The sequence below is a fragment of the Melozone crissalis genome, unplaced genomic scaffold (genome assembly GCF_028551555.1).
Source record: "Melozone crissalis strain CALT ecotype California unplaced genomic scaffold, PUWL_Pcris_2 ptg000323l_1, whole genome shotgun sequence".
Lineage (NCBI taxonomy): Eukaryota > Metazoa > Chordata > Aves > Passeriformes > Passerellidae > Melozone > Melozone crissalis.
In genome coordinates, this window is record NW_026536074.1 from 336,516 (window position 1) to 363,906 (window position 27,391).

The 27,391-nt window shown below is 58.8% G+C and overlaps 3 protein-coding genes across 3 annotated transcripts; all 3 read left to right on the forward strand.

Annotated features, from left to right (window-relative positions):
- The first annotated feature begins 119 nt into the window (after nucleotides 1-119).
- On the forward strand, nucleotides 120-5,927 carry MTMR11 (myotubularin related protein 11). Its single transcript, XM_054294782.1, has 15 exons — nucleotides 120-168; nucleotides 246-361; nucleotides 881-953; nucleotides 1,056-1,198; nucleotides 1,290-1,531; nucleotides 1,616-1,703; nucleotides 1,779-1,867; nucleotides 2,071-2,192; nucleotides 2,283-2,346; nucleotides 2,718-2,788; nucleotides 2,856-3,031; nucleotides 3,362-3,532; nucleotides 4,531-4,722; nucleotides 5,012-5,275; nucleotides 5,742-5,927. Exons 1-15 carry the CDS (start codon nucleotides 120-122, stop codon nucleotides 5,835-5,837), a joined length of 1,956 nt encoding a protein of 651 aa, XP_054150757.1. The 3' UTR covers nucleotides 5,838-5,927.
- Nucleotides 5,928-6,061: 134 nt separating this feature from the next.
- SF3B4 (splicing factor 3b subunit 4) lies at nucleotides 6,062-13,474 on the forward strand. Its single transcript, XM_054294823.1, has 6 exons — nucleotides 6,062-6,369; nucleotides 6,754-6,882; nucleotides 8,049-8,591; nucleotides 10,112-10,306; nucleotides 11,811-11,981; nucleotides 13,015-13,474. The coding sequence occupies exons 1-6, from the start codon at nucleotides 6,210-6,212 to the stop codon at nucleotides 13,197-13,199; spliced, it is 1,383 nt and encodes a 460-aa protein (XP_054150798.1). The 5' UTR covers nucleotides 6,062-6,209; the 3' UTR covers nucleotides 13,200-13,474.
- Nucleotides 13,475-15,802: 2,328 nt separating this feature from the next.
- Nucleotides 15,803-26,885, forward strand: SV2A (synaptic vesicle glycoprotein 2A). The gene is made up of 13 exons (XM_054294820.1): nucleotides 15,803-16,065; nucleotides 18,346-19,076; nucleotides 19,994-20,174; nucleotides 20,874-21,025; nucleotides 21,105-21,238; nucleotides 21,861-21,950; nucleotides 22,168-22,278; nucleotides 22,384-22,472; nucleotides 23,125-23,289; nucleotides 23,381-23,514; nucleotides 23,965-24,168; nucleotides 25,093-25,252; nucleotides 26,170-26,885. Exons 2-13 carry the CDS (start codon nucleotides 18,497-18,499, stop codon nucleotides 26,351-26,353), a joined length of 2,184 nt encoding a protein of 727 aa, XP_054150795.1. The 5' UTR covers nucleotides 15,803-16,065; nucleotides 18,346-18,496; the 3' UTR covers nucleotides 26,354-26,885.
- The last annotated feature ends 506 nt before the right edge of the window (nucleotides 26,886-27,391 follow it).

Genomic DNA, 27,391 nt, shown 5'->3' on the forward strand with positions numbered 1-27,391 from the left:
GGAGGGCGGGATGCCGGAGTGCAGGGCGGGATGCCGGAGCCGGGCCGGGCGCTCGGGGCTCTTTCCCGGGCCGCTCCGGCCCCGGCGCTCCGGGCCCGCCCGGCCAAAGTCCCTGCGCCATGAGCGGGGCCCCGGGCGGCCGCCGCCCGCCCTTCCCCGGGCTCCCAGGTAGGGCCGGGACCGGGGCCGGGGGTTTGGGGGGCTCGGGGCGCTCGGAGCCCCGCACCCAGTGTCGGTCCCCGCAGGGGAGCGGGTGCTCGAGGAGGCGGCGGGCGCCCGGCGGCGCCGCGGGAACGGCGGCGGCTCCGTCCCGGGGACGCTGCTCTGCACCAACCGGCGCCTCGCCTTCGTGCCCGGCCAGGTGCGACGGGAACACCGGGAATACCGGGAACGGGACCGCGGGGCCCCGCGCCGCCTGCCCGGGGGGATCCCTGCCCCGGCGCGACCCCATCCCGGCACATCCCGACCCCATCCCGGCACATCCCGGCCCCATCCCGGCACATCCCGATCCCATCCCGGCACATCCCGGCCCCATCCAGGCACATCCCGATCCCATCCCGGCACATCCCCACCTCATTCCGGCACATCCCCACCTCATCCCGGCACATCCCGACCCCATCCCGGCACATCCCGATCCCACTCCGACCCCACCCCACCGCACCCCGACCCTCGGCTCAGCCCCACCCCAACCCTGCCTCCCATCCCAGCCCATCCCGGCCCCTTAACTACACAGCCTTCACCCTGGGAGCTCCTCACTGCAGGACATAGCGGGGACAAGGGACATCGGTGCAGATGTGCCACCCCCGATCCATCCCCAGCTCCCCTCCCGGGCCTGGGGCACGCTCCGGGGCAGTTCCCAGCCCTCCCCACTCTCCCGCAGGCTCCCGGCTCCCGTGGCCTCCTGCGCTCTGAGGACGAGGTGGCGCTGCCCTGCATCCACAAACTGGTGGCAGGTACGGGGACACCTGGGCACACCTGGGCACACCTGGGCACACGCGGGATGAGCCGGGCGGCTCTCGGGGTTCAGCCCTGACAGCCTCATCCCCCGACCGCAGCCAGCAGCTTCTCCAAGCCCAAGGTGCTCACGGCCGCCTCCACCCTCAAGTTCATCCCGGAGGAGCTCGCCGTGTTCTGCCGGGATTTCCGCCTGCTCCGCTTCTCCTTCCCCGAGAACGGTTTGGCCCCGCAGGCGTTCCGGGTACGCCCGGGAGGGGCAGAGGGGCTGCACCCCCACTCTGGGGTACCCCGGGGGGCTCCCCCCTCACAGCGCACCCCGGCTGCCCTCGCAGGTGGCCAACGCCATCGCACAGGCGCGGGAGGCGGCTGCGAGGCTGGGGGACGCTGCCGATGGCTGGGCCAGCCCTGGGGAAGCCATCCCAGAGGAGGAGGAGGAGGATGAGGAGGAGGATGAAGGCTCGTCCACCACGCTGCTCTTCGAGAGCCTGCGGGACTGGGAGGAGGAGCTGCAGCGTCTCGGCGCTGCGGGCTGGAGGGTGAGCGCCGTCAATGAGCGCTTCGACATGGCCCCGAGGTACGGCCCCCAGCGCTGCCTGAGCCCCCCCAAACGGCACCGGAGATTTGGGGGGACCCCAGCCCGTGTCCCACCTTCCCACAGCCTCCCGCAGTACCTCTGGGTGCCCAGCGGGCTGCTGGACCACGACCTCAAGCGAACCTTTGGCCACTTCCAGGAGCGCCGGGTGCCTGTGAGTGCCTGGGCAGGGCCGGGCAGGGTGGGGGGCACCGGGGGATCTGGGGGTGCCACCCCGTTTCTCTTGCAGCGCCTGTGCTGGCACCACCCGGGCGGGGGGGACCTGCTGAGAGCTGCCAGCTTCCACCCGGCCTCAGAGCCGGGCAGCGAGGACGTGAGGTGGGTGCCAGGGGGCTGGGGGGGGATGAGGGTTGGCACCACCTGTGGGTCTCGGGCTGGCACCACCCGGGGCTCCCTGTGCCCCCGGGCTGGCACCACCTGGGGCCCCCAGGCTGGCACCTCCCTGTGCCCTTGGGCTGGCCTCACCTGGGGCTCCCTGTGCCCCCGAGCTGGCACCACCCAGGGCTCCCTGTGCCCCCCAGGTGCCTGGAGGAGCTGCTGCTGGGGGGCCGTGGGCCCTGCGTGCTGGCTGACACGGCCGAGCTGCCCACGCTGGCCGACATCCAGCTGGCCCACCTGAGGCTGAGGGCGCTCTGCCTGCCAGGTGAGTGACACCAGGGGGACCCTGGGGACCCCCAAACCCACTGGGGGGGCTGGGATTCCTCCCTCTGAACCCCCATCCCCTGGGATGCAGGTGCAGTGGCAGAGGACAAGTGGCTCTCAGCCCTGGAGGGGACACGCTGGCTGGATCATGTGCGGTGAGCAGGGGACAAGGGGGACTTTGGGGTGCAGGGAGGTATTTTGGGGTGTAGGGAGGTATTTTAGGGAAAATTCACCCTAAATCCCACAGTGAACTGACCCTCTCAGCCCACCTGGCATTGTGGGGTGATGAGGGCATTGCGGTGGGTGCATGAGCCACCACATCTGGTGAGCAGGGGACAAGGGAGACTTTGGGGTGTAGGGAGGTATTTTAGGGAAAACTCACCCTAAATTCCATGGTGGAATGTCCCCCCCAGCCCACCTGGCACCGTGGGGTGCTGGGGGCATTGTGGTGGGTGCATGAGCCACCCAAATGTGTGACTGTGACATTTTGGGGTCACAGCCCTGAACCCCTGTTTTTGCCCCCCAGCTCGTGCCTGAGAAAAGCAGCAGAGGTGGCGTCGCTGCTGGCAGGGAAGCGCTGCTCTGTGATCCTGCAAGGTGGGGGCTGGAAAAAGATGGGAGGGGGCTGCAAAGGGACCCCCCCCTCACCACTCTGTCCCCCCAGAACCCTCAGACCGGGACCTGAACTGCCTGCTGGCCTCCCTGGTGCAGCTCCTGGGGGACCCCTACGCCCGCTCCCTGCCCGGCTTCCAGAGCCTGGTGCAGAGGGAGTGGGTGGCAGCCGGGCACCCCTTCCCACAGAGGCTGGGGCTGCTGTGCCAGGACAGCCCCCGCGAGGAGGTGAGACCCCCAATCCCATCCCACAGACCCTAATCCTAGCCCTGGCAGGAGGTGAGACCCCCAATCCCATCCCACAGACCCTAATCCTAGCCCTGGCAGGAGGTGAGACCCTCATTCCCATCCCTAACCCTGGCAGGAGCTGAGACCCCCACTCCTGTCTGACAGACCCTAACCCTAACCCCACTCTTGTCCCCTCCTTAACCCTGGCAGCAGGTGAGACCCCATTCCTGTCCCATCTCTAACCCAAACCCTGGCAGGTGAGACCCCCACTCCTGTCCCATCCCTAACCCCAGGAGGAGGTGACCCCACCCCATCCCCATTTCCCCCCAGGCCCCCGTGTTCCTGCTCTTCCTGGACTGCACGTGGCAGCTCCTGTGGCAGTTCCCGGCGCATTTTGGCTTCACCGAGGCGTTCCTGCTGGCGCTGCACGACAGCAGCTTCAGCCCCGCCTGCAGCACCTTCCGCTTCAGCTGCCAGCGCCAGCGGGGCCGCAGCAGCCTGGTGAGGGCAGGGCAGCACCCCCACATCTCCCATTTCACCCCTTTCCCCCCTCACTCTTTCTCCATGCCCATTCCAAACTGGGCACGGGCACCCCCAGATCTCACATTTCACTCCTTTTCCCCCTCAATTTCAGCTTCTCCATCCCCATTCCAAACTGGGCAACCCCAAATCTCACATTTTTCCCCCTTTTCCCCCTCACTCAGCTTCTCCATCCCCATTCCAAACTGGGCATGGGCACCCCCAAACCCTCCCATTTCACCCCTTCTTCCCTTCACTCTCAGTTTCTCCATCCCCATTCCAAACTGGGCACTCCCAAACTCTCCCATTTCACCCCTTCTTCCCTTCACTCTCAGTTTCTTCATCCCCATTCCAAACTGGGCATGGGCACCCCCAAACCCTTCCATTTTACCCCTTCTCCTCACTCTCAGTTCTCATTTCACCCCTTCTCCTCCTCACTCTCAGTTTCTCTATCCCCATTCCAAACTGGGCATCCCCAAACCCTCCCATTTCACCCCTCCTTCTCCTCACTTTCAGTTTTTCCATCCCCATTCCAAACTGGGCACGGGCACCCCCAGATCTCCCAGAAGAAATCTTGGACAGAAATCCAAAAGATTTCTGTCCTGAAATGCTTTCAGGGTCCAGGATTTCTGTCCTGAAATCTTCTGGATTTTTGTCCAAGATTTCTTCTCCTCACTCTCAGTTCCCATTTCACCCCTTCTTCTCCTCACTCTCAGTTCCATCCCCATTCCAAATTGGGCACCCCCAGATCTCCCATTTCACCCCTTCTTTTCCCCCTCCATGCCTCAGCTTCTCCATCCCCATTCCAAACTGGGCACCCCCAAACCCTCCCATTTCACCCCTTCTCCTCACTCTCAGTTTCTCCACCCCCATTCCAAACTGGGCACAGGCACCCCCAGATCTCCCATTTCTTTCCCCCCTCCATGCCTCAGTTTCCCCATCCCAAACACGGCACTGATTTCCCAACCCTCCCCTCGCAGCCCCGGCTCCCCAGCCAGACCTACCGGCCCATGGGGGGCTGGCAGGAGCCCGGGGGGCACAGGGGACACCCCAACCCCTGCAGCTTCCCCCCAGTGTGGGCCTGGGGCCGCCGCTACAGCCGGCAGCAGCGGGAGCAGTTCCGGAACCCCGCGGGACCCCCGGGCCCTGCTGGGCCCCCGACCCCCAGCACGGTGAGTGGGGCTGATGTGGGGGCTCCCTTTTTCCCTCCATCCCTATGATTTCCCCCATTTCCTCTTGCTTTCAGCCCCTTTTATTCCTATTTTTTCACCATTTTTCCTCCCCTGTTTTCCCTTTGAGGGAAAATTCCAAAATGGGATTTTTCCCCCTGTTTGTTTGCCCCTAATTTTTCACCCTATTTTCCCTCCCCGTTTTCCCCTCAAAGGAAAACCCCAAACTGGGATTTTTCCCCATTTTGTTGCCCCCTAATTTCTCCTAATCCCAGTTTTGCTCCTTCCCCAGCCCGCAGAGCCCTGCCCGTGGGGGGAGCCCAGGCTGGTGCTGGCTCTGGCCAAGGGCTCCCTGTGCCCCCAGCCCCTGCCCTGGTGGAGCCGCCCCCCCCAGCGCCCCCCACTCTGGGGGTCCCCCTCGGGCAGCCAGGGGACACTGGGGGGGCTCTTGGGGACATCGTGCCAGCTCCCCCCGGGGCTGCTGCTGCCCTGCACCGCCGGGCCCTGCGTGCGGCTCTGGCACCGCTGCTACCTCAGGGGGCTGCCCCAGGAACGGGTACGGGGAAACTGAGGCACGGGGGGGGCATGAGGGTCCTGGTTTGGGGGGTGTCAGTCCTGTCCTGGTGTTTGGGCTGGGGGTGAGGATGGATTTGTGTCCATCAGGGGATGGATGGATGGATGGATGATGGATGATGGATGGATGGATGGATGGATGGATGGATGGATGGATGGACGGACCCCATGTCCATCCATCTTACCCTGTCCACGTCCCTGTCCTGCCCTGGACATTCTGGTCCCCATATTCCCACTGCTGTGTCCCTGCCCCATGATGAACTCTCCACCCATGTCCTGGTCCCTGTGTCCCTGTCCCATGATGAACCCTCCACTCTATCCCATTCTTGTCCCCGTGTTCCCACCCCTGTGTCCCTGTCCCATGATGAACCCTCCACCCATGTTCTGGTCCCCGTGTCCCCATCCCTGTCCCGTGTCCCCACACTGTGCTGGACGTGCTCTCCCTGCAGCGTGGCCGCTTGGCCCCATCCCTGGCCGGGCTGACCGAGGAGCTGCAGCTGCTCCAGGAGCGGCTCCGTGCCTGCAACCTGCGGAGACCCCACTGAGAGCCCGAGGACTCCGGAGCCCACCCAGCATCGCTCGGGCCTTGGGGGCTCTGAACACCCCGGTGCTCCCCGCAGCCGCCCCGGCTACCTCTGGGCGCTTGGCATTGCCGGGAATTGCGGAGCGGCGGCTCCCGAGGTGTCCCCGATGCTGGACGGACGCTGCGGGGTCTCGGTTTTCCATTAAATTTGTGCTGCCTCCATGAGGCTCCAGGAGCTCAGGGATGGGGACACTGCGGGAGGCCAGATCTGGGATCTCCAGCACTGAGGGCCCTCCTGGCCGCGAGGGCAGTGTCACGAGAGAAGGGTCATGTCGCGACAGAAGGTCCATGTCGCGACAGAAGGAAGGGCAGCGGCCCCCCGCCCACACTCAAGATGGCGGCCGCGCCTTCCCCTCACGACACCACTTCCGGTCCCGTCCCGCTGACGCCGTCCTTGCGCGCTGACGTCACGCGCGTGCGTGCCTGCGTGCGGCGCCGCGCGCGCGGGGAGCGGGACAAGATGGCGGCGGGGCCGATCTCGGAGAGGAACCAGGGTGGGAGTGGCGGGACCGGCCTGGCGGCACCGGGGGCACGGCGGGGCTGGGGCGGCGCTGGGGGCACTCACGGGGACACCGCGGGGGCGCTGGGGAGGCCTTGGGCGCGCGGGGGGTGCGCGGGGACGGCGGGGGTGCTGCGGTTACATCCTGAGGGGGATGAGGGGTCCTTGGTTATCCTGGAAGGGCTGGAGGGAATTTTGGGCTCCCTGAGACACGGAGAGAGGCGCTGGGGGAGCTCCGGGATTGTGGTGGGCTGTGGTTTACTCACGAAGGAAGAAAAGGGGCTGGGGGCTTTGTGGATTAAGGGCTGATGGGGAAGGAGTTTCGGGGGAAGGGGATTCGGGTTTGTGGGGGTCCCGGTTCTGATCTCGGTTCTCGCAGATGCCACGGTGTACGTGGGGGGCCTGGACGAGAAGGTCAGCGAGCCCCTGCTCTGGGAGCTGTTCCTGCAGGCAGGGCCCGTGGTCAACACGCACATGCCCAAGGACCGGGTCACGGGCCAGCACCAGGGTGAGGGAGCCCCAAAAGCGCCGAGCCGGGGCTGGGATTGGGGTGTGGAAAAGGGGGATCATCCTCTGGCCCTCGAGATGTCCCTCTCTTCGAGCTGGGTTTTATGAGCTCTCAGAGAATCTGTTACACCTGAGATAGCTCTGCTGCATAAAATTAACAGGATGGGTTTTGAGGTGGTGTTGGGAGCAGAAAAAAGGTTTAAAAAAGGCGAAATAACAAAGGTCTCACAGAGGAAAAGCTGAACTAAGGGTAATAAGTTTTTCCTCTTGCTAAACCCTCCACATAAAGAATTATTTCCTTTGTTCTCTTTTTTTTTCAGTGAATTACTTAGGTGGGACTTTTTTGCCCTCTTTCTAATTGGCAGCCCTAAGTCTGAGGTGAAATCTTAAAAGTCTTATGAGGTGTATTTGCACCAAATTGAGGAAGAGAAACTTGTGGGCTTTTTTTCCTGTACTAGCAGACAAAGAATAATTTAGCCACTCCCTCAATAGGATGAGCACATTCCTACATGGGGGTGCCATGGTTTAAATGAAGTGGGGATTTAATAAAGGATTAGGTGGTGTTAAAATAAAATCAGGGGGTTTCAGTGAATGATTAAATGGGGTTTTCAATGAGCTGGAGTCTTAAATCAGGTGGGGGGGTGTGAGGGGGGATTCTGTCCTGAAATCCTGTACTGAAATCCTTTTGGGGTCCAGAATTTCTGTCCTGAAATCTTTTGGATTTCTGTCCTGAAATCCTTTTGGGGTCCCAGATTTCTGTCCTGAAATTCTTTTGGGATACAGGATTTCTGTGCAGGATTTCTGTCCTGAAATCCATTTGAGATCCAGGATTTCTGTCCTGAAATCTTTTGGATTTCTGTCCAAGATTTCAGTCCAGGGTTTCTCTCCTGAAATCCTTTTGGGGTCCAGGATTTCTGTCCTGAAATACTTTTGGGGTCCAGGATTTCAGCCCAGGGTTTCTCTCCTGAAATCCTTTTGGGGTCCAGGATTTCTGTCCAGGATTTCTGTCCTGAAATCCTTTTGGGGTCCAGGATTCCTGTCCAGGATTTCAGCCCAGGGTTTCTCTCCTGAAATCCTTTTGGGGTCCCGGATTTCTCTGCTGAAATCCTTTTGGGGTCCCCCCTGAAGTGCCTTTGAGGTGTGTTGAGCCCTTTTGGGGTCCCCCAGGCTACGGCTTCGTGGAGTTCCTGAGCGAGGAGGACGCCGACTACGCCATCAAGATCATGAACATGATCAAGCTCTACGGCAAACCCATCCGCGTCAACAAGGCCTCGGCGCACAACAAGAACCTGGACGTGGGCGCCAACATCTTCATCGGCAACCTGGACCCCGAGATCGACGAGAAGCTGCTCTACGACACCTTCAGCGCCTTCGGCGTCATCCTGCAGACCCCCAAGATCATGAGGGACCCCGACACGGGCAACTCCAAGGGTTACGCCTTCATCAACTTCGCCAGCTTCGACGCGTCGGACGCGGCCATCGAGGCCATGAACGGGCAGTACCTGTGCAACCGGCCCATCACCGTGTCCTACGCCTTCAAGAAGGACTCCAAGGGCGAGCGGCACGGCTCGGCGGCCGAGCGGCTGCTGGCGGCGCAGAACCCGCTGTCCCAGGCCGACCGCCCCCACCAGCTCTTCGCCGACGCGCCGCCGCCGCCCACCGTCCCCACGCCCGTGGTGACCGCGCTGGGGCCGGGGGTGACACCGCCAGGTGGGTGACGGTGACAGGGTGGGTGACACTGCCAGGTGGATGACAGGGTGGGTGACAGGAGCAGGTGGGTGACAGGAGCAGGTGGGTGACACTGCCAGGTGAGTGACACCGCCAGGTGGGTGACAGGAGCAGGTGGGTGACACCGCCAGGTGGGTGACAGGGTGGGTGACACTGCCAGGTGGGTGACACCGCCAGGTGGGTGACAGGGTGAGTGACACCGCCAGGTGGGTGACAGGGTGGGTGACACCGCCAGGTGGGTGATACCGCCAGGTGGGTGACACCACCAGGTGGGTGACAGGAGCAGGTGGGTGACACCGCCAGGTGGGTGACAGGGTGGGTGACACCGCCAGGTGGGTGACACCGCCAGGTGGGTGACAGGGTGGGTGACACTGCCAGGTGGGTGACACCGCCAGGTGGGTGACAGGGTGGGTGACACTGCCAGGTGGGTGACACCACCGTGTGGGTGACAGGGTGGGTGACACCGCCAGGTGGGTGACAAGGTTGGGTAAAAGGTGGTGGCACTGCCCTGGTGCTGAAATTGTGGGTGTGTTTGCAGGGGTGCACCCATGAAGGGAGGAATTGTGGGTCTGAGTCTGTGTTCTCAGAAGGCTGATTATTATATTATATTACATCATATCATATCATATCAATCATATTAATGTATTATGTTCATATCATATTACATTATACTCATATTACATTGCATTATATTTACATTATATTTACATTACGTCATAGTATAATGTAATGTAATGTAGTATAGTATAATATAATATAATATAATATAACATAATATAATGTAATACATGATATATTATATTATATTGTATTATATTATATTGTATTATATTATATATGATATGATATGATATTATATTATATTATATTATATTATATCAATCATATTAATGTATTATGTTCATATCATATTACATTATATTCATATCATATTACTTTACATTATATTTACATTATATTTACATTACGTCATAGTATAATGTAATGTAATATAATGTTATATATAATATAATATAATATATAATATATCATGTATTACATTATATTATATTATACTATGCTGTATTACACTATGTTATACAATCAGATATAACTATATAATTATATAATAATGTAATATAGTTAATACTATATAATGTAATGTAATATATCATATAATGTCATACTATATTATATTAGGTTACATTAAATTGTGTTATATATAACATTATATCATATAATGTCATACTATATAGTATTAATCATATCATGTTATGCTATATTATACTATACTAAAGAATATAGTTGAATATATTCTATATAGAATATATATTCTATATATTCCATATAGAATATATTCTGTATAAAATTTCTATATTCTATATAGAATATATTCTATATTCAGGTGAATAAGGTGAGGAATTCATGGGTTTTTAACTTCCTCTGGAAAGCAGGAAGCTCTCACACCCTAACTCCATGTTTCTGGGGTTACTTTACTGGAAATTTCCCCGTTTGTGTTTCAGGCCTGCCTCCCCCCGGCTCGTTCCCGCCGCCGGTGCCGCCGCCAGGGGCGCTGCCCCCCGGGATGCCCCCGGCCATGCCCCCCCCGCCGATGCCCCCGGGCGCCGGAGCCCCCGGGCCCCCCTCGGGAGCTGCCCCTGCTGGGGGGCACCCCCCTCACCCACACCCCTTCCCGCCAGGGGGGATGCACCACCCAGGTACGGGGCTGCCAGGGCCGGGGAGCCTCCTCTTCTTGGCTTTCCTCCTCTCTTCTCTCCTCCTTCCCTTTCTTTTCTACTTCCTTCTCCTCCTTTTCATCTTCTCTCCTTTCTTTCTGTTCCCTTTTTCCTTTTCCTTTCCCTTTCTCCTCCTTTCTCTTTTCCCTTCTTCCTTCTCTCTCCTCTCTCCTTTCCCTTTCCCTTCCTTCTCCTTCTCCTTTCCATCTCCTCTTCTTTCTTTCTCTTCCTTTTTTCCTTTTCCTTTCCCCTCCTTTCTCCTTTCCCTTCTCTCTCCTCTCCTTTCTCCCTACTCCTTTCTCCCTTCCCTTCCCTTCCCTTCCCTTCCCTTCCCTTCCCTTCCCTGACAGTGACACTTCAAACATAAATTATTTCATTTCTATAGTAGAACTAATTAACTGACTGGTCCATTTAAGGAATTAAGCACGTGGCATCCAGTAATTTTTTTATAATTATCTAAATAGTGAAATACAGTCTGAGTGGGGGCTGTGATTGCTGAAGGATCTGGGGAATTCAGGAATTTGTTGCTGTCTGGGAGGCACCAGGGCAGGGAGAGGGTTGGGAGGTGTGGGAGGCAGGGACATGGAAAGGGAGGAAGGCAGGAGCTGATTTTGGCATTAATAATTTAATTAAACCAGGTTTTTTTCCCTGATTCCCCACATTTTGGCCCTGTGGTGCTGGGAAGGAGCTGTGTCTGCATCTCAGCTCTGTGTTCAAAAGCACAAATTCTGTGAAATGTGCAGTTTAATGGGATTTGTTTGATCCTGTGGCTCCAGAGCCACCCTAATTAGGGAGCTTTGTGTGATCCTGCTCTGGCCATGCCAGGAACAGATGCTGCAGGGCCTGAGCAGGGCCAATTACACCTGAAAGGGAAAACCAGGCTCAGGAGGAAACAATCATTTATTTGTGGGGTTTTTCAATGGGATAATTGGCAGAAAGGAAGTTTGGGGGAACCCTGACTGCCCCAGTCAGAGCAGGGCAACCTCCAGCTTTGGATTGCTTTGGGAACTTGCCCAAATTCTGCAGGGATGGGGATTCCTCAATGTCCCGGGGCTGCACACACTCTTTATCCCATCCTTTCTCACCCACTTGTATCCAAACCCTTTCCTTTTACTGTAAACTCTGTGTTCCCTTCTCTTTAACCCCTTTTTGGCAGCAGAAACCCCTCTGCACCCATGATTTCCAGATCCAGCTGGAATTCCAAATCCAGCTGGAATTTTGGTTCCTGGCGGTGTCCAGAGCTGTTTCCCTTCTTTTTAACCCCTTCTTGGCAGCAGAACCCCCCTCTGCACCCATTATTTTCAAACCCAGCTGGAATTCAAGATCCAGAATTTTAGTTCCTGGGGGTGCCCAGAGCTGCTTCCCTTCTCTTTAACCCCTTCTTGGCAGCAGAATTCCCCCCTGCACCCCTGATTTCCAAACCCAGCTGCAATTTTGATTCCTGGGGGGGGGCTCCCTGACACCCCTAACTCCATCCTCCCCCCAGGAATGCCACCCATGCAGGTGCACCACGGCCCCCCTGGCATGGGGCAGCACCACCCAGGACCACCAGGCTCAGGAGGGCAGCCCCCCCCCCGGCCCCCCCCGGGAATGCCACACCCAGGACCCCCCCCCATGGGGCTCCCCCCTCGGGGGCCACACTTTGGATCTCCAATGGGTGAGTGGGGTCTGGTTTTGGGGGAGGAGGAGGAGGAGGAGGAGGGGTGTGAAGCAAAATCTGGCGGATCTGGCACCCCCCTCCCACACTTTGGGGTGTTCACAGGGGTTCCTCATTGTAACCCTGTGACCCCCCCCCATGGAGAGATCCACAGGTTTGGGGTGGTTCTGGAAGCTCATGGGGGTCTTGGGAGCAATTCCTGATTTTGGGGAGTGGTTGCCAAGCTGGGAAAGGTGCACCTGGGTGTGGGTGGGGTGGGCACCTCAGGGAAGTTTGGGAAATGGGTTTGGGGTTGGATCATGTTCCTGCAGGGGGTTTGGGAGTTTTTGTCCTTTTTCCCCTGTCCCCCTGCCCCTTTTTTGGAACAACTCCTGGTTCTGGGGGGTGTTTGCCAAGCTGGGGTGGCATGGGCACTACCAGGGGAGTTTGGGAGGTGTTTTTGGGCTGGTGGTTCATGTTCCTGCGGGGGTTTTGGGGTCTCTCTCCCCCTGTCACTGACCCCCCTGTCCCCTGTTTTTGGGGCAATTCCTGATTCTTTGCCAAGCTGGGAGGGGGCACCTGCTGCATGTGGCACCCCTGGGTGTGGGTGGGGTGGGGTGGGCACTACCAGGGGAGTTGGGGAGGTGTTTTTGGGCTGGTGGTTCATGTTCCCCCAGCCCCCAGGGGGTTTGGGGGGCTCTGTCCTTTCTCCCCTGTCCCCCGTTTTTGGAGCAATTCCTGATTTTGGGGGGTGTGTGCCAAGCTGGGGGGGGGGCACCTGCTGCATGTGGCACCCCTGGGTGTGGGTGGGCAGCTCCAGGGAGGTTTGGGCTGGTGGTTCATGTTCCCCCAGGGGTTTTGGGGTCTCTCTCCCCCATCACTGACCCCCCTGTCCCCTGTTTTTGGAGCAGTTCCTGATTCTGGGGGGTGTTTGCCAAGCTGGGTGTGGATGGGATGGGGTGGGCAGCTCCAGGGAGGTTTGGGCCGGTGGTTCGTGTTCCCCCAGGGGTTTTGGGGTCTCTCTCCCCCGTCACTGACCCCCCTGTCCCCACAGGTCACCCCGGGCCGCTGCCGCACCACGGGCTCCGCGGGCCCCCCCCGCTGATGCCGCCCCACGGCTACAATGGGCCCCCCAGGCCCCCCCCCTACGGCTACCAGAGGGTCCCTCTGCCCCCTCGACCAGCCCAGAGACCCCCGGGGGTCCCCCCACGAGGGCCCCTGCGGGGACCCCTGCCCTGAGAGGGGGGGCACCCTCTGCTCCCCATCCCTGCCCAACCCTTGGGGTCAGCATCCCCGCTCCTGCCAAGGGCTGGGGGCCATGCCCTGCTCCTCCCTTCCCTCCCCATTTCTTCCCCCCATTTGTTTTAATAGTTTTAATTTTCCTCCCTCTCCCCACCTCCTCCTGTTTCTCTTCTTCTGGAAGCTTTTCCAAGCTCCTTTTTACCGGATTTTTGTTGTTTTTTTATGGAAAGCAGTGGCCAACCACTTGCAAATAAAGGATTTAGGAACCAAAAGGGTTTCTGGATTGGGACTGAGATCTCTTCCCTGCTTTGGGAAGAACCAGGGCTGGAGGGATTTGGGGCAGAGCTGAGCCATGGTTGATCCCTGCTCCACCTGGAAGCCTGGAAGAGCTGCTCCAAGGAATGTCTGGATTCCCATTCTTGTTCTGCCCAAATCCAAGGAGCTGAGGTTGGTCTGTGGAATATTTTGGTGCCAAGGTTTAACCAAAGCCAAACATTCCCCTGGGAAATCTTCAAACCCCTTTTCCCGCCCCTGGGCAATGCCAGAGCCTCCAAGAGCTGGGAGTTTGTGGGGGCACATGGAAGTGGGAATTTGCTGCTTCCTTCCTTCCTTCTTCATCCCTTCTTCATCTTCTTGCAGCCAGGTGGGAGCCCTGGGGTCTGGATGGGGTGGAAGGGGAAGGTTGGAAGCTCCTCCTGATCCTTCACATGCAGAAATGTGGGGAGAGCCCCACGTGGATTGCTGGAATGAGTGGGTTTAGGGGTGGGGATGGGGGTTCCCTGTGGTGCTGAAGAAATCTCCAGTATCCAAAGAATCCTGTCTGGATGCAGGGAGCCCCAGGGTGGCATTTCCCTGCTCCTCAGTCCTGGAAACCACCAGGATACCCCCCAGGGCAGCCAATCTTCCTGCATGGATATCACCACCATCATCATCATCATCATCCCCTTCTCCCCTGCAGGCACCCACTGTCACCCCATTTTATCCCCTCATCCCTGGTGTTCTGTCATTCCCAGTTACATCCTCACTTCCCCCTGACTGCAATCCTTTGTCAGCCCTGATTTTCTCCCCTTTCATCCCAGTTTTTATCCCATTCCCTTCATCTCTTTCCCAGTTACATCCTCTCTCTTCCCCATGACTGCAATCCTTTGTCAGCCCTGATTTTGTCCTCTTTCCTCCCATTTCATCCCAGTTTTTATCCCATTCCCTTCATCTCTTTCCCAGTTACATCCTCTCTCTTCCCCATGACTGCAATCCTTTGTCAGCCCTGATTTTCTCCCCTTTTCCTCCCATTTCATCCCAGTTTTTATCTCATTCCCAGTTACATCCTCTCTCTTCGCTATGACTGCAGTTCATTTTCAGCCCTGATTTTCTCCCCTTTTCCTCCCATTTCATCCCAGTTTTTATCCCATTCCCCTCATCTCTTTTTCAGTTACATCCTCCTTTCCAGTCCTTTGTCAGCCCTGATTTTCTCCCCTTTCCTTCCATTTCATCCCAGTTTTTATCCCATTCCCCTCATCTCTTTCCCACATTTTGGTCTGGATGGGGCTCTCAGGACAAGAGGAGCCGTTCTCTGTCCTCCTGCCAGCCCTGTTCCCTCTGATAATCCACAAAACCACCCTGGGGGCTCAGTGGTGGCACATGAGTCACAGGGTGCCTGAGGATGTGGCACTCCTTCCTTGTCCCCTCCCTGTGACCCTGGAGGGCACAGCCTGGAGATCCTGGTGCTGCCCATTCCTCCAGTGCCAGCCTTGCCCTGCACTTCCACCCCTCTTTTAGGATTATTTTATTCCTAACTATCAATGTCACAATTTGCTTCTCAGTTTATGGATTTCTAAATCCTTCCCAGTGCTTCCCAACCCTTCCCAGACTGGTCCCCATCCCTGTTTTTCCAGTCTGAGGGGTGAAAGTGCTGATCCTGACGGATCCTGACAGAGTGTGAAGCTTTGGGGTTGGCACCCTGGAATTTGGGGAGGGATGCAGGAGAAGGTTGGGGCTCTGGGAATGTTGGGGTGCAGGATGAGGGGGCTCTGGGAATGTTGGAATTCCAGTAAAGGGGGTCAGGGAGGATTTTTCTTGTGGGGTCACCCCAAACTCCCCCCATTCTGTGCTCAGCCAATCCCAGGAGCACCCAGCACCCCACAGCCCCGAGGTTTTGGGGTTTTTTTTTTTTTGCAGCTCCCAATTTCCCACCCTCAGCTCCATCCATGAGAAACGGGGGTGGCTTTGGACATCCCGTGCTGCAGCGTGCATCTCCAGCCCTAAAAATTCCCTAAAAAAAAAATGGAGGGGGGGGGGGGGGTGGGTTTTTTGTGTGTCGCGTTGTAGCCTCGGGGCCGTGTCTGAGCAGCCCAGGCGGGGACGATTTGATCCCAAAAATTCCCGATCCAGCCCCGCGGAGGCCGTGACTCAGCCGTGACGGGGGCGGGGGCGGGCTGAGCATCACCGACAGCTCCGGGGGGGCCCCGCTCGGTGCCCCCCACCCCTCCCGCACCTCCCCTCCATCCTCATCCTCCTCCGGAGCGGCTCCATCGCGGCTCTCCATCGCGGGGACCGCGATCCCCGGGAGCTCCGTTTGCGCATCCCGGGGGATCCAGCGCTGCTCCCCGCCCCCCTCCCGGTGGGCCGAGCCCCCCGCCCCCGCCGAGCCCCCCCCGGTTCTCGGTTGATCCCTCCCTTGCCGGGGCTGCGCCGATGGACTCTCCCAGCGCTCCGTGTGTGCGGCGGAGGCTGCGGCGTTAGCGCTGCTACCCAGGAGCTGCTGCCGCTGCCGGAGCATCCTCCTCATCTCCTTCATCCCTGGAGCATCCTTCCTCAGCGGAGCATCCCCCGGCAAGGAGCTGGAGCGGGGCGAGGGCTGAGCCAGGTAAGGGGGGGACAATAAATGGGTTTATAGCCCGCATCCCCCCCTCCCCGCGGCGTTAATCCGAGCCGCTGATGGATTCGGGGTTCGGCTTCTCCTTCCCCACTTGCTGTGGCCATTTTGTCCTGGAAAACCTTCCCGGGGGCCGGGCTCTGCCTTTGGATGTGCGTTTTTGGGGGGCTCCTCTCATCCCCCGCCGCAGAGCAGCCGGAGGGGATCGGGAATTCGCCGCAGGGATGGGAGGGGGGAACCGGGGGGGATTTGGGGAAGGGGTGACGGGGAGGGGGATGTTGGGGGGTGACCTTGGACACGAGCGATTCCCAACTCTTCCCCCTTGTCGCCATGTTCCTGGCGTTCCGCAGGGAGCCTGGGGGCTGCGCGGGGGGGGATTAGGGGGGATGCTGCCCCCTATTTTGGGGACTCTCGGGGATTTTGGGGTGCACGGTTTCATCCATCCTCGGCTCCCCTTGGAGGAGACAGCTCCAGAGCCGATAACCTTGTGCAGAGCTGTCCAACGCCACGGCGGGGCTGCAGGGCCAGCGCCGTGCTCAGCCCCCCCAAAATGGGCATTTTTGGGGGGATCTCCCTGGCTCCCACATTTCAGGGATTGTGATTTAGGGGGTTTCTGGCTCTCCTGTGGGATCAAACCCCCCGATCTCAGCCAGCTCCGGCTCCTGGCGTCGGCTCGGCCGCTCGAAGCTCCCCGGTTTGCGCGGCCGCTCTGTGACAGAGGCAGCCGTGACCTTGCTCCCCCAGCCCATCCTCTTCCTCACCGCGCTCCCAGGCTCTCCCTGCTCCCCTCCCGACCCCCAACACCTCCCGGGCTGGGCAATGCCGGCCCCACACGGGGAGATTGCAAAGGGAACCTCGAGCCTGGCCGGAGCAGAATGACCTTGGTCACGGATCCGGGAGCCCCGGGGAGGGACTGGGGTCTCCCTGCAGCCAGAGTGGGGAATTTGCCATTTTACCCTATAAAACCACTGCCTGTCTGTGCTGGGGAGTGGGGGCCCGTGCTGTGCCGCAGCCCCCCTCCCTGCAGGCTTCCCAAATTCTAAATTTAGCGTCCCTGCGTGCCCTGTCCCCTCTCCTGGCCAGAGGGGGACACGTCGCCGGCTGCGTCCCTGCGCTCCCAGCTCCTTCCCGCCCGGCCAGAGACAAAAATAGCGCTTGGGGGGGGTCACGGCAGCCCCCGAGGGTGGAGGAGCAGCAGCATCGGGGGCTGGGGGGCTGCGGGTCCGTCCCTGTCACGAGCTGAGCCGGGCTCTGTGCAGTGGGGGTGGGATGCGAGGGGACAAGGAGATGCCACCACCCGCGGGGATCTGGATGTCCCTCTCCTGTCCCTCTCCTCGTGGTGCCCCCCAGCCCCCTTTGGCCGGGTCAGCACGTGCCAGGGCTGGCGTCTCCCGCAGTAAATCCTGCAGTGAGGGTGGCCTGGCACACTCGGGTCATTGGCACTCGAGGGATCCTCTGAGGGGCTCCTGTACCCTGGGGCACCCGGCCAGGGCGGTGCTGGGAGGGTTTGGGGACCTCCTGACCTCCTCATCCTCCCTGTGGTGCCCAGGGGACTGGGGAGCTTTGGCCCAGAGCTTGTTTTTTGGGGTGACTCGCAGTCCTGGGGATGTCCCTGCTGTCCCCCTGTGCTTTGGGATGGGGGCAGCAGGGATGGATCCAGGGGGATTGGGGGCAGCTGGAGCCCCCCAAGTGAGGGGAAGGGGCTGGCATGGAACCAGCCTCTGCCAGCCTGTCCCCACCCCAGCCCCCACCTGCTGCTCCACCAGGGGGTCCCCAAACCACAGAATCACAGAATGATGAGGTTGGGAGAGACCTCTAAGTCCAACCTGCGCCCTAACATCTCAACCAGACTGTAGCACCATGTGCAGTGTTTATTTAAACACATCCAGAGATGGTGATTCTACACCTCCCTGGGAAGAGCATTCCAGTACTTTATTATTCTTTGGGTGAAATTTTTTTTCCTAATATCCAACTGGGAAGACAATTCCAGTACTTTATTATTCTTTTGGTGAAATTTTTTTTCCTAATATCCAGTGGAATATTTTTCCTAATATCCAGTGGAATTGTCTTCCCAGTGGAGGGCAATCCCAGCACTTTATTATTCTTTTGGTAAAATTTTTTTTCCTAATACCCAACCTATCCCTTCCCTGACGCAGCTTGAGTCTGTGTCCTCTAATCCTCCTGTTTCCATCTGAGATGGAGAAAAAGTGCAAAGCGACACTCGGGGGCCAGCACCGCCCGACTCAGCCTGGTTCTGTCTGGGCTCCCCAGGTCCAGGCTGGCATCCCGGGGGCTCCCACCCCCCATTCCATGGATGGGTAGCTCCAGCGCCCCTGTCCCCTCCCCGCGGGCCTGAGGGCGCAGCCCCCGCAGCAGAGACCCCCCAGCAGCCGCAGCAGCCCCGCGCAGCCCCGAGGGCACCATGGAGGAATCGTTCCGGGACCGGACCGCCTTCATCCGCGGCGCCAAGGACATCGCCAAGGAGGTGAAGAAACACGCGGCCAAGAAGGTGAGCAGGGGCATGGACCGAGTGCAGGACGAGTACACCCGCCGCTCCTACTCGCGCTTCGAGGAGGAGGAGGACGATGAAGACTACGCGCCCCAGGACGGCTACTACAGAGGGGGCGAAGGTGCCAACGAGGAGGAGGGGGTGTCCAGCGACGCCACGGAAGGCCACGATGAGGAGGATGAGATCTACGAGGGCGAATACCAAGGGATCCCGCGGCAGGAGTCGCTGAAGGGCGGGGAGCGCCTGGGGGCCGCGGCGGCCGCCGGAGCCTTCGACGACAGCGAGGGGCAGCGGAGGAAGGACCGGGAGGAGCTGGCGCAGCAGTACGAGCTCATCCTGCAGGAGTGCGGCCACGGCCGCTTCCAGTGGACCCTCTACTTTGTCCTGGGCCTGGCCCTGATGGCGGACGGCGTGGAGATCTTCGTGGTGGGCTTCGTCCTGCCCAGCGCCGAGAAGGACATGTGCCTGTCCGACTCCAACAAGGGCATGCTGGGTGAGGAGAGGGGCACGGAGAGGGGTTTGAGGGGGACAGGAGGGTCAGGGCGAGATGTGGGGAGATGTGGAATGTAGGGGGACATGAGAACACATTGAGAAGCACAGGAAGGTGGGGATGGGGAAGGACATGGGGGGGCTCAGGAAGATTTGGGGGGGGGTCATAGGGTCTGTGGAAGAACACAGGAAGAATTGGGAGACCATAGGGTCCAGGAAGGGATGTGGGGACCAGGAAGAACTGGGAGGCCATGGGGTGTGAGATCCAGGAAGGGATGTGAGGACAAGGAAGAATTGGGAGGCCATGGGCTGTGGGATCCAGGAAGGGATGTGGGGTCCAGGAAGGGATGTGGGGACCAGGAAGGGACGTGAGGACAAGGAAGAACTGGGAGGCCATGGGCTGTGGGGTCCAGAAAGGGATGTGGGGTCCAGGAAGGGGTGTGGGGTCCAGGAAGGGATGTGGGGTCCAGGAAGGGATGTGGGGTCCAGGAAGGGGTGTGGGGCTCCCACCATCCTCCTCCCAGTCCCACACTGCTCCCCACATGAGCAATGGCTGAAATTTGGGCTGACCAGTGGATGCTTAGGCTTGGTTTGGGGGGGCTGTGGGGGGCTTTGTTCCATTGGTTCCCCCTTCTCTGTGATGCCTGCCAGAGCCTGACATCCCCCAGAAACCCCAAATCCCTGAGATGCGGCAATCTTGGGACAGGGGAAGGGGCTGGGTGAGGGGGTCCTGGGGTCCCACAGTCCCTGAGCAGAGCAGGGGGAAAACAAGGAATTCTGTTCCCTCCTCTCAAGGGCACCCAAAATTTTGGGGAGAGGGTCCCTGCCCAAGACCCGAGGATGCTCCCCCTGCTCCAGCTGACCCGGGGTGCAGGTCCCCGTGTCCCCCAGCCCTGACCTCGCTGTGTCCCCCTTCCCCAGGGCTCATCGTGTACCTGGGCATGATGGTGGGCGCGTTCGTGTGGGGCGGGCTGGCCGACCGGCTGGGCCGAAGGCAGTGCCTCCTCATCTCCCTCTCCGTCAACAGCGTCTTCGCCTTCTTCTCCTCCTTCGTCCAGGGCTACGGCACCTTCCTCTTCTGCCGCCTGCTCTCGGGCGTGGGGTAAGGGGGGCCCGGCTGCTGGGCTGGCTCCCTTCGTCCCCCAGAACAAGGGAGGAATGAGGGATCTGATTCTGTGCTCTCATGAAGCTAATTTGTTATTTTATGATGCTATATCGTATTGTTATACTATATTATATTAATATTAACTACACTATAGAATACAGAAAGGATAGTTGCGGGGGGGGCAGTTGTTGTATTTGTGTTCCCCCCAGACAAAGGAAGGAAGGATGAATCTGATTCTGTGTTCTCATAAAGCTAATTTGTTATTTTATGATACTATATTATATTATATTACATTATATTATGATACTATATTGTATTAATATTAACTATACTATACTAAAGAATACAGAAAGGATACTTAGAGAAGGTTAAAAAGATAATAATGAAAAACTCGTGGCTCTCTCCTGAGTCCGGATACAGCTTGACCCTGATTGGCCAAAGAATCAAAACTCTCACAGCTGAATGCAATGAAACATCCACCTGTGGGTAAACAACCTCCAAAGCAGCAAAACACAGGAGAAGCAAATCAGATAATTATTGTTTTCCTTTTCCTCTGAGGCTTCTCAGCTTCCCAGGAGAAAACTCCTGGTGAAGGGATTTTCCCAGAAAATGTGAATGTCCCGCAGGGGCTGATCCCCCCTGCGTGTGGGTGTGCTGGGGCAGGGGCTGACGCCGCTCCCTCCCCTCCATCCCCAGCATCGGCGGCTCCATCCCCATCGTCTTCTCCTACTTCTCGGAGTTCCTGGCGCAGGAGAAGCGCGGGGAGCACCTGAGCTGGCTCTGCATGTTCTGGATGATCGGGGGCATCTACGCCTCGGCCATGGCCTGGGCCATCATCCCGCACTACGGTAGGAGCCCTGGGCTGGTGGCACACGGGGGGTGAGCCGGGGCTCGGCCCCACCACCGTGTCCTGTCCCCCCTGTCCAGGCTGGAGCTTCCAGATGGGCTCTGCATACCAATTCCACAGCTGGAGGGTTTTCGTCCTGGTCTGCGCCTTCCCCTCGGTCTTCGCCATCGGGGCGCTCACCACCATGCCGGAGAGCCCGCGCTTCTACCTTGAGGTGGGTCTGGGGGGCATTCAGGGGGGATTTGGGGTGCATCAGGGACCTGGAATGGGGGACGGCTTGAGGGTCCCCAGGAAGGGACACCCAAGTTGCGGTGGAGATGGAGGAACATAGAAAAAGGCCTGGACAGGAAGCCCCAGATGGGTTTTGGAGAGGGGTGGAACGGGGCAGGAACACCCCCAAGTGGATGGTGAGACCCAAAGGGATGGGGAGACCCTGAGGAGGTGATGAAGATGAAGATGAAGATGGTGGAGAGATCCCCAGGTGGGTGGTGGGACCCAGAGGGATGGGGAGACCTTGAGGAGGTGATGAAGACGAAGATGGTGAAGGGATCCCCAGGTGGGTGGTGGAACCCAGGTGGATGAGGGGACCCTGAGATGATGAAGATGATGGAGGGATCCCCGGGTGGGTGTCAGGACCCTAGATGGGTTTTGGAGAGGGGTGGAACTGGGCAGGAACCCCCAAGTGGATGATGGGACCCAGAGGGATGAGGGGACCCTGAGATGATGAAGATGATGGAGGGATCCCTGGGTGGGTGGCAGGACCCAGCTGATGGGGGGGTCAGGGTTCAGATTTGGGGTGTCCCAGGGTGACCTGGGACCTGTCCCTGCCCTCACAGAACGGGAAGCACGACGAGGCCTGGATGGTGCTGAAGCAGGTCCATGACACCAACATGAGGGCCAAGGGCCACCCCGAGAGGGTCTTCTCGGTAAGGACCAAGTGAGGGTGGGGTGTCCTCCAGGAGCTGGGGTGCAATTCCCACCTCCGGGAAAAGCACCCCCAGGGGAATGCTGCTGTAACAGGTGGGGAAACTGAGGCACAACTGGGTGCTGGGTGGGGGATTTGGGAGCTAGGTGGGAGGTTTTGGGAGCAAGGAGTGAAGGTTTTGGTGGCTTCCTGGTGTCCCCAATCTGTCCCACCCACAGGTCACCCACATCAAGACCATCAAGCGGGAGGATGAGCTCATCGAGATCCAGTCGGACACCGGGACGTGGTACCGGCGCTGGCTGGTCCGATGCCTCAACCTGTCCCAGCAGGTGAGGCCGGGGCCACCCAGGGCTGCCCGTGCCCCCTGTCACCTCCCGTGCCCTTGTTTGTCACCTCCCGTGCCCTTGTTTGTCACCTCCCGTGTCCTTCTGCAGGTCTGGAGCAACTTCCAGCAGTGCTTCGTGCCCGAGTACCGGCGGGTGACGCTGATGATGATGGCGGTGTGGTTCACCATGTCCTTCAGGTGCTGCGGGGTGGGGTGGGATCCATGGGATGGGATGGGATGGGATCAGTGGGATGGGATGGGATGGGATGGGACAGGATGGGATCAATAGGATGGGATCAATGGGATGGGATGGGATCAGTGGGATGGGATAGGATGGGATCAATGGGATCAGTAGGATGGGATCAATGGGATGGCATGGGATCCATGGGATCAATGGGATGGGATCCATGGGATGCAATCAATGGGATGGGACGGGACAGGATAGGATGGGATCACTGGGGTGGGATGGGATCCATGAGATGGGTTGGGAGAGGATGGGATCAATGGGACAGGATGGGATGGGATAGGTTGGGATTAGTGGGATGGGATGGGATCAATGGGATCAATGGAATGGGATACATGGGATGGGATCAGTGGGATGGGATCCATGAGATCCATGGGACGGGATCCATGGGATCAATGGGATGGGATCCATGGGACAGGATGGGATGGGATCAGTGGGATGGGATCCATGGGATCAATGGGATCAATGGAATGGGATCCATGGGATGGGATGGGGCAGCACAGAGTGGGATGGGATGGAACGAGCATCCCTGGGATAGCCCTGGGAGCCCCGGGCCAGCTCTGGCAAGCCCAGGTATGTGGTGCCCGCTCACCCCTGTCCCCGCAGCTACTACGGGCTCACCGTGTGGTTCCCGGACATGATCAAGCACCTGCAGAGCATCGAGTACGCGTCGCGCACCAAGCTCTTCACGCGCGAGAAGGTTCGGCACTTCACCTTCAACTTCACCCTGGAGAACCAAGTGCACCGTGGTGGGGAGTACTTCAACGACAAGTGAGCGAGAGGAGGCTGGGCCCGGCCTTGCTGAGCTTGGGGCTGAGCCTGGGGGGCAGCTGGGCTCTCCCTCCTGTCCCCCCCCGTGCAGGTTCATCGGGCTGAAGATGAAGTCGGTGACGTTTGAGGACTCGCTCTTTGAGGAGTGTTACTTCGAGGACATCACTTCCAGCAACACCTTCTTCAAGAACTGCACCTTCATCTCCACCGTCTTCTACAACACAGGTGGGGCAATGGGATCCCCAGGAGGGGGTGACCCACCAGGGTGGCCCTCAGGGTTTTGGTGGAGATGAGGGTGAGCCACCAGTGTGGAGGAAGGTCAGGAAAGTCCTCAGTGCCATGATGGAATTGGGGTGGTAGAGATAACCTGACCCACCAGGGTTTTAATGGAGATGGTGGTGGGCCACCAGCTTGGAGGAAGATCAGGAAGGTCCCCAGTGGCACTATGGAGTTGGGGTGGCAGAGATAAAAATTGTGACCCGTCAGGGTTTTGGTGGAGATGAGGGTGACCCACCAGCTTGGAGGAAGGTCCCTCAGTGACATGATGGAGTTGGGGTGGCAGAGATAAGGACCAGGGTGGTCCTCACAGGGGTGGTTGACCCACCAGGTGATGTGGGGTGGGCCAGCAGGTGTGCACGGTGATGGGGTGACCCCGTGTCCCCGCTGTCCCCCCAGATCTGTTCGAGTACAAGTTCATCAACAGCCGGGTGGTGAACAGCACGTTCCTGCACAACAAGGAGGGCTGCCAGCTGGACTTCAGCGACGACAACAACGCCTACATGATCTACTTCGTCAGCTTCCTGGGCACCCTGGCCGTGCTCCCCGGGAACATCGTCTCGGCCCTGCTCATGGACAAGATCGGCCGCCTGCGCATGCTGGGTGGGCAACGGGACGGGCCTGGGGCAGCCTTGGTGGGAATGGGGGGTCCTGGAGGTGCCTTCAGCCCAAATCAGGCTCTTGATCTTCTTGGGCCACCACCATCACCTTTACCTTGTTGGGCCACCCTATCTCCATCACCCTTCGGGGACTTTCCTGATCCTCCTCCCACCTCCATCTCTGGTGACCTCTTGGGGAGCTTGTGCTGGGTCACCCCCATCTCTTGACCCACCACCATCACCTTTACCCCCATGGGCCACCCCACCTTCATCCATCACCCCCTTTCCTGATCCTCCTCCCACCCGTTGGTCACCTCCATCTCTTGGGACCTCCTGCTGGGTCACCCCCATCTCTTGACCCATCACATTTACCCTGGTGGGTCACCCCACCTCCATCACCCCCTTTCCTGATCCTCCTCCCACCTGTTGGTCACTTCCATCTCTGGTGACCTCTTGGGGACCTCCTGGTTGGTCACCCCCATCTCTTGACCCACCACCATCACCTTTACCCTGGTGGGGCGCCCCACCTCCAGCCATCACCCCTTTGGGGACTTTCTTCATCCTCCTTCCACCTGTTGGTCACTTCCATCTCTGGTGACCTCTTGGAGACCTTCTGGTGGGTCGCCCCACCTCCATCACCCCCTTTCCTGATCCTCCTCCCACCTCCATCTCTGGTGACCTCTTGGGGACCTCCTCATGTGTCACTCCCATCTCTTGACCCACCACCATCACCTTTACCTTGGTGGATCACCCCATCTTCATCCATCACCCCTTGATCTTTCTCCCACCCGTTGGTCACCTCCATCCCTTGGTGACCTCTTGGGGACCTCCTGGTGGGTCACCCCCACGTCCCTCTCCCGTTTGGGACTCTCAGCCCTGCCTCGTGCCTCAGTTTCCCCGCGCTCTGACATGTCTGCGTGTCCCCCAGCTGGCTCCAGTGTCATGTCCTGCATCAGCTGCTTCTTCCTGTCCTTTGGGAACAGCGAGTCTGCCATGATCGCCCTGCTCTGCCTCTTTGGGGGGGTCAGCATCGCCTCCTGGAACGCGCTCGACGTGCTCACCGTGGAGCTGTACCCCTCCGACAAGAGGTGGGGGCACGGGGTGGAGGTTTTGGGGTGCAAGAAGTGAGATTCTGGGTGCAAGGAGTGAGGTTCTGGGTGCTGGGTGGGAGGTTTTGGGTGCAAGGACTGAAGTTTTGGGTGGTGGGTGGAGGTTTTGGGTGAAGTTTTGGGCTGCTGGGTGCCAGCTATGGGCTCCCAGCTGTTTCCGGGTGCTGCCTGCCAGCCCTGGTACCCATTTTGGGGTGCTGGGTGCCCATTTAAGGATTTTGAGTTCCCATTTTGGGGTTTGGAGTTCCCATTTTGGGGTGCTGGGTGCTCATTTAAGGATTTTTAGTTCCCATTTTGGGGTGCTAGGTGCCAGCTGTGGGTTCCCAGCTGTTTCCGGGTGCTGCCTGCCAGCCCTGGTACCCATTTTGGGGTGCTGGGTGCCCATTTAAGGGTTTGGAGTTCCCATTTTGGGGTGCTGGGGTGCTGGATGCAAATCTAAGGGTTTTGACTTCCCATTTTGGGGTGCTGGGTGCCATTTAAAGATTTTGAGTTCCCATTTAAGGGTTTGGAGCTCCCATTTTGGGGTGCTGGGTACCCATTTAAGGTTTTGGAGTTTCTATTTTGGGGTGTTGGGTGCCCATTTAAGGTTTTGGAGTTCCCATTTTGGGGTGTTGGGTGCCCATTTAAGGTTTTGGAGTTCCCATTTTGGGGTGTTGGGTGCCCATTTAAGGTTTTGGAGTTTCTATTTTGGGGTGTTGGGTGCCCATTTAAGGGTTTTGGAGTTCCCATTTAAGGGTTTTGAGTTCCCACTTTGGTGTCCCAGGTGCCCATTTCACCCCTGCAGGTGCCAATTTCGTGGTACCACCTGCCCTCTGCAGGTACCCCTCTAGGCTTGGCACCCACCTCTACCCCCGGGGGGTGCCCCCACCAACCCCAACCCTTCTCATCCTCCCCAGGACGACGGCCTTTGGCTTCCTGAACGCCCTGTGCAAGCTGGCAGCCGTGCTGGGCATCAGCATCTTCACCTCCTTCGTGGGCATCACCAAGGCCGTGCCCATCCTCTTTGCCTCAGCTGCTCTGGCCCTGGGCAGCTCCCTGGCCCTCAAACTGCCCGAGACGAGGGGGCAGGTCCTGCAGTGATGGGGGGCTGGGGGAGAGGGACCCCCCCCCTTTCCCTGGGGTACCCCCCAAAATCCAGCATTTCCCCCCTTCCTCCATCTCCTCGTGCCCCCGGGGTTAGTTCTGCGTTAGACACTGTGAAACGTCTTCTTGGAGCATTTGGGATCTTTTTCATTTGCACTTGGACCCCCCCCTCACCCCAAAAAAATCCCTCTGTACCCCCAAAACCTCCCTGAAACCTTCAACTCCCCCCAAAATTCCCCCCTGACCCCCAATTCTCCCACCCCAGTTTCTTTTCTTGGTGTCACCCCTGTGTGAGTTGCTGCTCATTCCTGGGGGGCTTTAGGGGGACGGGATTTAGGGGGGGCCCCCGACCCTCTGAACACCCCCCCCAAATCTCTGTGCACCCCCAAATCCCTGCTGAGCCAAGGAGGATGAAGCAGGGGGAGCCCCCTGTGCCTCAGTTTCCCCATCCCCAGCAGGGTCCCCCCAAACCCCCACAGATTTTTGGGGGGGGGGGATAAGAACCCTTGGGGCGCCTTGGGGTGGGGGGGGAGCAGAAAATATTGGGGTGCAGCTCCCTTTGGGGGGTGCAGAAAATATCGGGGTGCAGCTCCCTTTGGGGGGTGCAGCTCCCTTTGGGGGGGTTCATCTCCCTTTGGACCCCCTTGACAATTTTAGGGTGCCCCCCCCCCAGGATGCCCCAATTTTTGGGTGCCCCCCACCCCAACTTTCAGGGTGCAAAGCACAGCCCCCCCTGTCCCCCCCATTTGGGGTGCAGCAGTGGGGGACCCCCAAAACTGCCAGTTAGGGATTTTTAACTGATTTTTAAAGGATTTTCCCCAGTTTGAGGGAGGCTGGTGTGGGTCAGGGGGAGTTGGGGGGGGGGCTCCCTGCACCCCCTTTTCCTCCTCCCTGCACCCCAAGTCCCCCCCACATCCCCTATTAATAATCCCCTCCCTTTTTCCTCCCCCCACCCCAAAACCACCAGCGGTTTGCAAAGCACAAACAGCCCCTAAACCCCCCCCCCCCCAAAAAAAAAAAAAATCGGGGTGCAAG

Bases quoted from the DNA above. Each gene is read 5' to 3' on its own strand.
- MTMR11 (XM_054294782.1), top strand. From the start codon at position 120: ATGAGCGGGGCCCCGGGCGGCCGCCGCCCGCCCTTCCCCGGGCTCCCA. The intron at 954-1,055 runs GTACGGGGACAC...CCCCGACCGCAG, and splicing joins CATCCACAAACTGGTGGCAG to CCAGCAGCTTCTCCAAGCCC. The intron at 1,704-1,778 runs GTGAGTGCCTGG...TTTCTCTTGCAG, and splicing joins TCCAGGAGCGCCGGGTGCCT to CGCCTGTGCTGGCACCACCC.
- SF3B4 (XM_054294823.1), top strand. From the start codon at position 6,210: ATGGCGGCCGCGCCTTCCCCTCACGACACCACTTCCGGTCCCGTCCCG. The intron at 6,370-6,753 runs GTGGGAGTGGCG...CGGTTCTCGCAG, and splicing joins GATCTCGGAGAGGAACCAGG to ATGCCACGGTGTACGTGGGG. The intron at 8,592-10,111 runs GTGGGTGACGGT...TTTGTGTTTCAG, and splicing joins GCCGGGGGTGACACCGCCAG to GCCTGCCTCCCCCCGGCTCG.
- SV2A (XM_054294820.1), top strand. From the start codon at position 18,497: ATGGAGGAATCGTTCCGGGACCGGACCGCCTTCATCCGCGGCGCCAAG. The intron at 21,239-21,860 runs GTGGGTCTGGGG...CTGCCCTCACAG, and splicing joins GCCCGCGCTTCTACCTTGAG to AACGGGAAGCACGACGAGGC. The intron at 23,515-23,964 runs GTGGGGCAATGG...CTGTCCCCCCAG, and splicing joins CACCGTCTTCTACAACACAG to ATCTGTTCGAGTACAAGTTC.